Source organism: Propithecus coquereli, unplaced genomic scaffold, assembly GCF_000956105.1.
Source record: "Propithecus coquereli isolate 6110/MARCELLA unplaced genomic scaffold, Pcoq_1.0 Scaffold520, whole genome shotgun sequence".
Lineage (NCBI taxonomy): Eukaryota > Metazoa > Chordata > Mammalia > Primates > Indriidae > Propithecus > Propithecus coquereli.
Window position 1 is genome coordinate 182556 of NW_012151064.1, and position 12932 is coordinate 195487.

General features: G+C 34.9%; 1 protein-coding gene across 1 annotated transcript in view; it reads right to left on the reverse strand.

Moving 5' to 3' along the window:
• Positions 1-12932, reverse strand: part of DGKB (diacylglycerol kinase, beta 90kDa) — a gene marked incomplete at its 3' end in the record, with an annotated part of 269792 nt that overhangs the window by 87952 nt on the left and 168908 nt on the right. The window contains exons 11-12 of the mRNA XM_012656843.1: positions 10318-10435; positions 7846-7934 (exon numbers count right to left, since the gene is read on the reverse strand). Of these exons, the coding sequence (XP_012512297.1) occupies positions 7846-7934; positions 10318-10435 (207 nt within the window). The remainder of the gene's footprint in view (positions 1-7845; positions 7935-10317; positions 10436-12932) is intronic.

Here is a 12932-nt window from a genome sequence, read left to right on the forward strand (position 1 = left end):
GAATTAAAATGCACAGTTTCCTCAAAATAAAATTAATTAGTGGTTTAAAATGTACCATTAGCTTATTGGACTTAATAATCAATTTTCTAAGAAGAAATCATGACCCTGAATGTTTGGATTTAGAGGTAACAGATTACCAAGTGTTGTAGAATGAATTGGGTCCCCCGAAATGATACATCAAAATTCTAACTTCGCCCTCAACTGTGAAAATTCTAACTTCGCCTTACCTGTGTATTCGAGGTAAGATGTATTCGTACTGTATTAGGTTGGGCTCTAATCTAATGACCAGCATTCTTATAAGAAGAGGAAAATCTGGACACAGACACAGAGGGGAGACGGCCACGTGATGACAGAGGTAGAGACTAGAGATCTGATGGGGCAGTCCAAGGAGTGTCAAGGACTTCTGGCCACTACCGGAAGCTAGGATGAGGCAGAGAAGTATTCTTCCCTCAAGTCTTCAGAGGGAGCATGGCCCTGCTGACATATGAATTTTGGATTTCTAGCTTCCAGAGGTATGAGAGAATAAATTTCTGTTGTTTTAAGCTTTCTGTTTTATGGCATTTTGTTACAGTAGCCCTAAGAAACCAATACGCCAAGCACTATGAAGACTGCGCTAAAACTAAAGACAGATTATGCATCTGAAGGTTCTGTTGTACCATGGATGTCATACAGAGAAAGCTTTTGCTCTTTGATCTTGTAAAACTAATTTAAAACTGAGAATGCAGATTCTAAAAACCCTCTACAAATAACAAGAACCAAAATAAAAATCCATGGATGTATAGTGCAAGAAATTATTGAACTTTTACTCTTGATTACTGTATAAAGCTGCACATGTGACTGTAGAGGTCAGGGGGACCAGGCACTATGGGTCTCATGCTGACACTGACCATGGATTACCGCCTGAGGGCCTCAGCCTCCTCCATGTCTCCATCCCACATGTATCCAACAATTTGCAACTGATATGGTTAAGGGACAGCTAAGCTCTCTAAATAGATACTCGGGGGTTGCCAGAAGTAAGAAAAGATGGCAAAAACAAAATGAATTTAATGATAGCTTTGGGGCATTTAGGCTAGTTTCCTAGCCAGAAGGAAAGAACTGAGCTCTCAGGTTGATGAGTTGATGAGCTTACCAGAGTGTGTGTGAGGGGTAACTCTTCATATTGGGGTTTTAGAGTTTCAGAGTATAGGTACTGGCAACTGGTCCCAGGAAATACCGGTCTGTGCAGAGCTAAACAAAGCCCGATGGGATTTCCCAGTTTGATTGCCCTTGTGGCCTGTATCCCTGAGTTTCGTTTAGGCAGCTGCAAGACAGTCCTCTAGAAATGTAAGCATGAAATAGTAGTGTTCATAAGATCGGTAATCATATTATCACCTGCGAAACAGGGATACATAGTGTAAGAAAATTCTCCTAACCAAGAGGTCTATACTAACTAATAATATACAGGAACACCTTATGTTTTTATTAAGACAGAATCCAGCAGATGGTAAATATATTCAGGTGGCCATCAACACCATAACATTGTTTGTAGCCAGAAGTGTCAAAGCTGAGGACATTATGTTAGAAGTACTGATCATTTTACAAGCTGGGAGTCAAATCTGTACAGTAAGCCTAACTTATGCACCATATTGCTCAGAGCCATACTTGAGGACAAAATATAAAATGTGAAAGCCAATGTGAAAATACCTGTAGTTCCTAGGACCATATACCAAGCATAAAACTGTATAATCATTTCTGCTGTGAACCTCAAACTGCTCTAAAAAATAGTCTTTACAAAAAGAAAAAGTCATTAAAATAAACTTATAAAAGGTGATATATTTATGAAAGATTTTAAAAAGTAAACATCAACAATAAGAAGTTGCTTTAACCTGTCACCATGACATTTCATGGACAAGAATATAAGAAAAAGACACAACTGAGTTCTCAGTGTAAATAAAAGGCTGAAGACTGACAATTTTTTTCAAGATAATCCAGACCCCAAATCAGTAAAATCCTAAATACAAAGATCCTCATCAAGAATAGAAATTAACTGGATAATTAATGAATCCTAACTCTTGAGTAAAAGAACCAATAGTGCACCAAGGAAAAGAAATTACTTGTTTTTCTAAATTAACAACAACAAAAAAATGTTCACAGTCACCTTTGCATTTTTTAAAGATTAGATGTAGAAATTTTCAGATCATTTTTTATAAATCCCAAAATTCTCATTCATGTTAAGAAATTCAGCCTCATATGTAGGAAAGTCATTTAACAGGAACCAGCTTTTCCTGGAAGTGAATTAAACACTTGGAAATAATTACAGAGTTTATGACAACTTTCAGTGGCACCTAATTTAGAGCCAGATCTATGTTTATTAGAAAAAAGCTATCTCAAGTTAAAAAGAAAAAAAAAGTGTATGAATATACGTGTATTCCAGTATGTATTTATGGGACAGAGTTGAGAAAAGAGTGGGTGTACTGGTCAGAAAAGAAAACAGTAGAATCTAAGAAGTCAAAAGGAGGAAAAATAGAAAATAAATGTTCATAAGAATTTAGAAGGGAAAAACAGAGAAATAAATTATTTTTCTAAAAAAACTTAATGGCCTGATATGGAGGAACATATTTGTCGGTTGATACACTCTGTTGACCCTAATATTCTGCAATTTCAGGGTGCTTCCTAAATGCTGGCATCTGCTAAAATGTAATAAACCTTTCAATGACAATGGAAACCTTTAAACATTACTGTTAGGAGCTTACTATTTTAATAAAAGGAGTATCCCTATATCAAACCAAAAGTTAATAATTCACACAGATGAAATAGGCATTATTTGTCAAGCCCAAAGAATATGTACCAACCTCCCAACCTGTAGAGTGCTGACTGACTAGGGATAGCTTACTGTGACCAGGAGTAATTCACAAGTCCCAAATAAAAGGTCAAGGAAACACGTTCTTAGCAGAAATGAACAGGTATAAGCAGTAAAATCTTAAGGATGGCAGAATGTTAGAGAAGAGACAACAAGGGAAATATTTTGCCTGGCTCAAACAATTGAAATATAAAGCCCAGAACACCAGTTGCCTAGAAGGCAGGTTTCTACTGCTCTTTCCTAGGCTTTTCCTGTTTTTATTTACAAAAGGAGATAAAATTTCATTCTAAGAGCCTAACTATAAGATGGCAAACTAGTATGATAAGAAGAAGCCACAAGTACTGACTGAAAAATGAGTGTGAAGGTAAATTTTTAACTTTAAGTATTTGTTTAAATTTACTTGCATATCTTATGCAGATTTGAGTATTATAAGACGATACAAAAGGCGAAATTTAAATAGGACATACGTTTCAAATTTAATATTTAACTGTAAGAATAATAGCATATCAGTGCTCAAAACGATCTCACTGAGAACTTTCTCTAACTCAGCATTCTGGCAAGAACTTTGGGTGATTAGGAAAAACCGTGGACCATAGACCTGCAGCTGGAGCAGATCGTAGTCTAGTAGCGCAGACGTTAGCATGAGACCCAAAACCACTGGAGAGCATTTCGGTCTTTCCAGTGGGTGTGGAATACAAGTGTACAAAGTATTTAGAAAAAGGATATATTAGCATCAAGGAAATTTCCAAGGAAGATAAGGAACTTAGCTTGGTTCCTGACATGGAGTTAGAATTTAAGATGGAGGTGTTCAAAGGAATGAGATGGACAAAATAACGGGCAGGAAGGAAACGTGGCCTTCCCAAGGGACTGTCACTGACATGCACAGCTACCACAGAGGGTGTGTGTCGGGGAGGAATATGTACAGTCATGCGCTTAGGTTTGGGTCGAATTTTTGAGGAACTAAAAACCAAGTTGAGGTAGGGGGTGTTGAGGGCTGCATTTATTATCACAGAGCTATTATAGGTTGCTAAAGACGGCATATGATAACAAACTAGTATTTTCAGAAGATCTTTCTGGAGGTGGTATGCAGCCTGCATTATAGGAAAAGTACCTTCTGTTAGGGAGATGAGCCAAGAGATTCTGAGTCTAATCTAGTCAAGAGGTGCTAAGAGCTTGCACTAGGGCTGTGAATGTGGAGACAAAAACTCATATCTAAGAGAGATATTTTAAGTAGGAAATGTCAAGACTCAGTGATGGGTTGTGTACATAAGATAAAGGTAAAAGACAAGAGTAAAAGAAATTGATTTCTAGCTTTATTCCCAATGACTGAAAGCGTGATGATACCATGACTGATAGAATGAAAAAGTTGTAGGAGTTGCTCTTTGTGGAAATAAATCAATCAGCTTGGCTTAGGAATTAGTAAAGATTCAGGACCACATGATTCTGAATTCTTTTAGTACATGCAGGTTCTGTTCTGACTTAGACTGGGCAACTATAGATGCTTCCAGAGGTGAGAGAGAAATGACATGAGTACTATTATGGAGTGCCCTCTGGGCACCAAAGGTGGGTTTTATGAAGCCATATAGTATTTACTCTAATTCTTACTAAGTTTTACTTAGTGAGCACTTACTATATGTGAGGTCTTGTCCTAAACCTATCTACACAGATTTTTTACCTGTTGTATCCTCATACAATCCTATAAATTGGTACCATTAACTCCATATTACAAATTAAGAAATTGTCCCAAACCGATTCCACATATGGCACAGGATGGCACAACCAGTAAGTAACAGAGGTGATCTTAAGAATCTAGTTGGTTTGACTTACAACACTCAAGCCACTTCCAAAAGTCATATATAAAATAAAGTAATGGCTTTTGGAAAAACCCTGAAACGAAGCCAAGCTTCATTCTCTCTGTTTCTCTCTATAATCTATTCCTCATCTAATCCATTCAGATAGGCCTTCCTAAAGCTCAGCATACAGTGCCACATTCCATTACTTTCATAACTTCTGCTAGCTCTTTGCTACATTGATAGTACTTTCTGGAAAGTATAAGAGCAAAAGAAAGTTTCAGTTGTTTAAAGGCAAACAGTAGTAGTAGGTAGTCATCAGTCAAGAGCAGATTAGCTTTATACTAAAATTTTCACACAACAGCTCAGCTCAAGAAAAATCTATAAATAATACTAAATATATAAATGTTCTATAGTAAATATATCCTGTTTAACCTAGGCACAAAACCAATAAATAAGAAAATGTGTTCCTACAGTTACTTAAAATTAAAAATTCAAAAGTGTATAGAGACCGAAGTTACTTTTGAGAAGGCTATATATTTTTCCAAATATATGATAACTTTTTTTTTAATCGTGCAAATCTTGTTTCATAAATTAAATACCCACAGGACCCCTGGAGCTCATGGTTTATAGGAAATAAGGCTGTGGTTGGCTAGAAGACTCAGGACTTGAGAAAGCTTAATAGGAGGGAAGATTTTTCTTTTTCCGACTCTGCCTTAATCATCTCATAGCTCCCTGCTTAGCATTGTTTCCTGAATAGAACTCAGGGATTGATAAATTGATTTAATTTTGAACTGAGGATATTAAGACATTTGCTGTTTATATCATGCTTTGCCATAGTGACAAATAGAATCATCTTAACGTATTCATTGATATTTAGTGTAAGAATAAAATTTTAAGGGTATATTGCCTGAACTGATTTGGGACATAAAATTTTTAGATTTTAAAAAGTATAGTTTATTTACAAGTGATACCCTCTTTACTGTAAAAGGAAGTATCTCATTTCATGTAAATCTAGGGCCAGGATTAAGACCAAAGATAAATGTATAACTTGCAAGTCGTAGGACTAGGTGTAGGTTTTGAAGTCACAGATGAGAGGAACCATTAAAACAAAAGGAAGAGAATGAGAAAAACAAAATGGAACATAAAACAAGGAAATAAAGAATTTTAAGATGCTTTGAATACCAATAAGAGACCAATAGCAATGATAAAACTGAGGACAGTGATTCCCACAGAATGGACAGGATAGAAGACAGAACTTCATGAGATTAAATGAGGAAAAGAGGAAAGGAATCAAATAAAGAAAATTCTAAAAGTTCTAAAAGCCTAGTGTGCTTAAGCTGAGTATACCTTTAAAAACATTGATTTTTTAAAGAAATAAAAAATATGAATAATAAACCTAAGACATTATATTTGGGATTTATAAAGAATAGAAAAATAATTTGAAATATAAAGAAATGTTTTCTGATATTCTCCAATCTCAGCTTATGTCAAAGTTAAGATATAACTAGTGAAAGATACATTATGTAAGAAAAAATAAGAGAGACAGTCTGCTACAAGATCTAAAACAAAAACTACCTAGTTTTGTAAATGCTTGGCAAAAAAAAATCTAACTTTTTTAATATGCATGAATTTTATAAAAAAATAAAATAGTTGTGGTCTTGTTAAAACTGAGAATTCAATACGTTTGAGTAATTCATGTGTGTAATTTAAATCATTGTTAGACATTTTATTATAATAACCAAACATTTAAAAAAATAAAACTATCTTTCATAATTGAGAAAATTTCAAATGTAAATATAATTTAACCAAGTAATAGCTGAAAATGATTGAAGAACATGTGTTCATTTAAAAAAAAGGACTTAATTGTATTTTTGAAATGTAAGTCAGTTTGTTTTCCTCATTATCCTGTGTATGTGCGTGTTTATGTGTGAGTGTTTAAGAAAATTGTTTAATCTGCACATTGGGAGTGAGGCATTGGGGGGAGCACTATAGAGAAATTTATTTGCTTAACTGATTTAGTGTCTCCTACTGTTTTATTCTGACAAAAGCAAAAACATTACTCCTGTAACAGGAGTATGCAAACACTATACTAGAGAAACAAAACTATAGTTTCCATAAATGTTTTTGTACTACATTATCAAAAATAACTATTCCCTGAAATGTATGATTCTAATTAATTTCCAGAAATTAAACATATATAACAGTGAAGGTACCATCTAACAACTGCGTTTATTTCAGAAGTTATTTGAAGCCAGCTTTGACAATCATCCAAATCAGGTGAAGTCCTAAAGTTTCCCGGGAAAGGCCAATTTATCTCTTCTTTCTTAATTGTGAACACCATTAATGACTAGCATTTACATCAATATCTCTTATCCTCCAATTTAAGATTTAACTGAAGGAAAAAGGCAACAACATGTTGGAAAAAAGGGTAAAATGAGTTCTTAGAAGCATCATGACCCAAAATATAGCCTATTTCCATTTCTACCTAGCCATGTGCTCAAGGACAATTTGCTTAACATTTTTGGGTTTAGTATCTACACTATATAGTTAAATCATTGCACCACATTGTTCATTTTCTGCCCTTTTAAAATCCATGGATTGTGTGATTAAAATAAATTTATAATATGTAAAACAGAAAACCCTTACAAAATAGGGATGTGGGGCGGAGGGAGAGCTGAGCTCTACCCAATCAGCACCCAGTTCTCATTGCCTAATCCTAGCCATGCCTTTGATTATCCTTCCTGGGAACCTCTAGAGCTCCATGAAACACAGTTTGAAAATCATATGATTGTATCAGCTCTAAGACTATCACCAGCTCTAAAATTCTAGATTGTATGAAAACAAATCTGATTCTGGTCCTATCCCTTTGCAAGACAGATGAAATAAGAAGCTTCTAAGGTTTTATGTGTATTGTAAAGTTCAGGAAGCCCTTCCAAGGTGGGACTCTCAGAAAGCATGGGATACACAGTCTTCAATGTGGTGAATGCTGGGATTTGTTTTCCAATATTACTCACTGTGATCTGACACCAAACACAATGCAGTCCTGTCAGGCCCTGGTAACATTTAACCGTTTTGTGGCACTTATCACACTTGGTTGGGCAGTTGCCTTCAACCCAGTAATGATGCATGACCTAGAACAGAATAACATCATTGTCATAAGAGGAGGCAGTAAAGCTCACCACCTTCAGAAAGCAAGCGTGGCCACAAACTTACATCAGTGTTCTTTTTGGACTTCACATAGGTCTTGATGCAAGAGGGAGGTGCTCTAGCCACACAGCGTTCATGGACTGTGTACTTACAGACTGAAAGGAAACAGGTACACAAATTCAGAGCTAATCCTGGTCCTGATTGCAATTTTATAGGGAAAGAATGACATTAACAGAACCTTATTTCATATCCACTGCTCCCTAATCAATCCAATCAGCCACATCAAGGAAAAGCCCAAGTCGACTGTTTCTACCATAGAATACAAAAGGCCAATTAGTACAGGAAATATTATGCATGTAAAAAACCAAGACTCCTCTATCACAGCATAGCAGGAAATGCTTAATTAAATCAGTCCTCACTCAAATTTTTCACAATATTCCCAGATGACAAAAATATTAAAGACAAATTGATGACTGCCAAATGGCTTGGTGTCATTTGCTAGAAGGAAGAGATCTATATTTTACAAAGTATAGGCATGAGAGCAGCTGGCAGGCATGGGAATAAAAGCTCATGAGTTTATGCTATTTTGTCTATTGATTTATCCAAACCTTAAATGGCTGATTAGTCTTTTTCCACAGATAGATTTCATCATACATGCCAGGCCTTCAGTAAAAGTTCATCCCTCACTGGTCATCATGGCATTGTTTGTCCAAAAGAATCAACTTTTGCTAGGTAGCATAGGGTAAATAAATGCAAAAATTAATGTTTATATGCAGACATGTATTTGTACACACACACACACACACAAACAAGCAAATATATGTGTGTGTATACATATACCTTTTTGGCATCTTCACATTTTTTACGGTTTGATCCTGACTACAATTAGGTTCATATACAGGTGTTCTTTAGTAAAATGGTGTTGCCAAATTAAGAGTTCTAATGCACAAATATGTAGAACAAAATTTAAATTAAAAAAAACATGTAGACCTCTCAATAAAAACAAAAATGGAAACCACTGCCTAAAATTAGAATGAAAAACATTAAATCCACACAATATTTTACAGTAAAACTCTTCCAAATACTCACATATGTGATTTTCTTTGGCAAAATTGAGGGAAAAACCATGCTTTCTCTTCTACTCCCTGTTAACAATAATGTTGAGTGCTGTATTTCCCCACTAATCAGTAGAAATTTATGACCAAAATTCTCACTCTTTATATAGCATCGCTCACCTTATTTGAGAGTTATCATTTTATTTCATATGCTCTTACTTATGGAGTCCACCATAAAAAATTCCTTTACTTAAAAATAATAGAACTTTAAAAACAAAAGACTTACTTTGTATATGGATAATGCTCTGGTATAACTAACTTTTCAAACATGGCCATTAGAAACTGTCCTTTAATGTGCTATGTGGAAAGTCTATGTAGCTTTACTAAAATCCTTAAAGACTTAAAAAATCATATACATATGTGGTACTAAAACATGGTATTTAATGTCAAATAATAAATCGAAGAAAAAGTAAATTCTCAAACATACTACCAAAGAAGATGCTAGCTTAAAAAAAAAAAAAAAATCTGAAAACCACATATTGTATGGGGCCAGGCAAGAAATTAGATTAAATTAAATGCACAAAAAATGGATGTGTCTAAGGAACTTAACAGCTTTAGTAACTCCATACATACTAAAAAAGGACATGGAGAGATAAATTGATGGATTAATGAAGAACTCCAAAATTAAGTAAAGAGGGTCTAATATCTATTTAACAGGAACAGCAGGGAATGTAAAATTTTCTCAGGCAGATGTGCTGTAGATTTAAAAATACTTAGGTGATTTAATAAATTAACTGTTGTATACACTATTAAAGAATTCTAATTGGCAGTACTGAATTAATAGAATAAAATGAAAATTGCAAAGATGAGTTAGCTGACATTTAAAATATGGTCACAACTTATGAATCATCAATGCCTTGAATTCCAATATCTATTAACCGCATATAAAGATTTTCTTTATGATAATATTCAAAATAATATGCTTGAGATACGAAATTAGTTCGTATTTCTTGTGATTTCTTCATTTGAAAGGAAATCTATTTCTAATCAATTAATGTGCATTTTTTTTAAGACCTGAAGGAATTGGCTCATTATAAGAAGTTGATGTGAATAAAGTAGCTAACTTAGGGGGAAAAAGACAAACATGAATGAGATATAAATACAAGAAGTTAGTGGAAATCTTCAAGATAATCCCAGAAAAAAAATGGGAATCACGAATACATTAAACTACACTGGAAAAAAATGGCTAAAGTATTGGAAAATGTCCTTCATTCTTTTCCAAGGGGAGATGTCCCAAAACTAAAGAAATGTAAAACTAGAGTAATCTTAGCATTCAAAAATCACACTACAGGAAAACATAAACCATAGGTACAGGGACGGTCTGGATCACTTCTTAGGTCTCCATCTACAAATAGGACTATTCCATGAAATCAGCCTCTCCGCACTCAAGGAGATGACGTCCAGGCAGAGCAAACGTACTCACAGGAACAGCAAAGGCCCTGCTTCCCCACGCCAATCAGCATGTTCAGGCACAGGTTGCAGTAGGCAGGTTTGTTAAAGTGCTTGAGTCGCCACACGTGCTGTCCATCATCCTTCACGTTCTGCACAGGACGTAGGAGAAACAGATTTCACTTAATGAAATAAACAGTGGAAGATGTAAGTGCCAATAAAATTCAGAGCAGGACTGAAGCATGTGAAGACAATCTGTTATTTCATCTCTGACTTTCTCCAAGATCACCACAGAGTCTTTAGAAAAACACATGTGCTCGAGTGGAATGAGACAGTGCTAACAAATCACCGATGCTATAGCAACTCAACAAATTCTTGTCTAATATCAACACTTCAACAGCATACCCCAAACCATCGTAATGACCTGCCAAACTGAGCTCTTCCTAGAAACAGGGACGTGTCTACCTCACCTTTAAATACTTTATCTTTAGCATAATTTTACAAACAAATAAATGAATGAGTGGAAGATCCTGATAAATGAAAACTTGCAAAGACTTCATTAACCCTTGCTTGGTAGTAGGAATATGCAAAATGCAAGATAGTGGTTAGGTCATGTAAAGAGATGGAAGAATGGGATGGGGTAGGAAAAGCAATACATAAAAGTTATTGGGGATATTTTAGGGCTTCATGTGAGGATTCCTGTATTATATTCCTGTAGGCTTCATGTGAGGATATTGTATTATAATTTATATTAATATACTGTTATATGTCTCAAATAATAAATTTTAAGAAAAAGATTTTTAAAGGACTTAATTATGTTACCAGTTTGTTTACCCTCCTTTTATAAAATATGAATGATTTTATTCTCATGGAAAGATGGTGAAAACATTAAAACTGTATTACTATATTTATTTATAATAATCACTATAGTTATTTGCCACAGTAAAACCTCGAGTTTAGATTAATTCCCACTTTAGCCAAATACTGTAATTATTGTTTACTCATCTAAGTAAAACTCTATATACTATCATAATAACTACTTCTCTCATGTGTGTTTAATCACATCTACATTTTCTAAGATTAAGATAAAATGGGCAGGGCATGGTGGCATTCATGCCTGTAATCCTAGCACTTTGGGAGGCTGAGGCAGCATCACTTGAGGCCAGAAGTTCTAGACCAACCTGGGCAACATAGAAAGAACTGTCTCTACAAAAGTAAAAATTGAAAAATTAGCCAGGCATGGTGGTGTGTGCCTGTAGTCCCAGCTACTTGGGAAGATTGCTTAAACCCAGAAGTTTGAGGCTGCAGCGAGCTATGATTTTACCACTGTACTCCAGCCTGGGTGACAGAATGAGACTCTGCCTCTTAATTAATTAATTAATTAAATTTAATGAAATAATTTGATGCTTATGAATCTCTTGAACCCCTTACAAGAAGGTCAAAATATCAAATGAAGTTATTATATACTATTACTTTTGTTGCCATCATTTCCTTTCTTAACATGTATCCTTTGTACACCATCCACTAAATTGTATCAAACTCTGATTAATACCAGACATCATTTATTGGTATTCTATTGAAACCATTAAAGATCATAACTTCTGAGGTAAGTCAAATTGTCCTATATCTTAGAATACATTTACCTAATAATTTTTGGAGCATCTACTACGTGCTAGAGCACTAATACTAATTCTGTAGTAGTGGGACAATATAAACATATCCAAATCATCTCATTTCTCTTGATAATAAAATATTAATTATAATGGTCCTAACCACTTTTTCCTATTCCCAGTCAAGAGATAAGCCACTAGATTTGTATTACCAGAGGAAATCTGTAGTAACTAATTCTTACATTAGAACCAGAAATGTCAAATTTGCATCATAATATGAAACATTAATGAAAATGCTTCCTGGGAGATAATTCTCCATGGATCTCTTGAATTTCTGCATGTTTTGCAAGCAGAAGCACTATCTTTTTTTTTTTTTCCAGGCTTTCTTTTCAAAGATATTTGAATAACAAACAATCTTGGACAAAAGAGATGTGTCTCCCTACAGAGGAGAGGGGAGGTTTTCTTACTGTCTGGTGTAATAAAGATAATCTCTCCCTTCTGAACAAAGGTTAAGCAGGTTTGTGATTGCACGTAACAGATATAGTTTTCCTAAGCCAGGGGTTCCAAGCTCTGATATTATACACAGCAATTACTTGGGTCATGCTCCCTCATCCCCAGGAGGGCAAGGTGAACTGGCTGAAATATGAAGCTCCTGTTGCCTGCTTTGCTGTGAATAATAAAGTCCATTGTTTCTGACCCAAGAGTCTCATGTCCTCTGCCAGCATCCACAAAACCGTGGCAAGCTGCTAACACCTTAACTTGCAAATAGAGTAAATCTCAGACCCTTTAAAGTTGTTGATAATGCTCAGATTTGCCTTTCTGATGAGGGATTAACAAGTTCTCCACAAAAGTAGCTATACAGAAGGAGTCATGGAGAGAATTTCAGAACACATAGTTGTTTCCATTTTCTTCCAAATCTTAAGAAATAGGCTTTGCAGTAATTTCTGAATCCTGTTATGTTTTGTGTTAGTCATTAGATTTCTAGTTGATTCATAATGTGAATAGAATGTTTTACATATTTAACTGCTATATTTTCCAA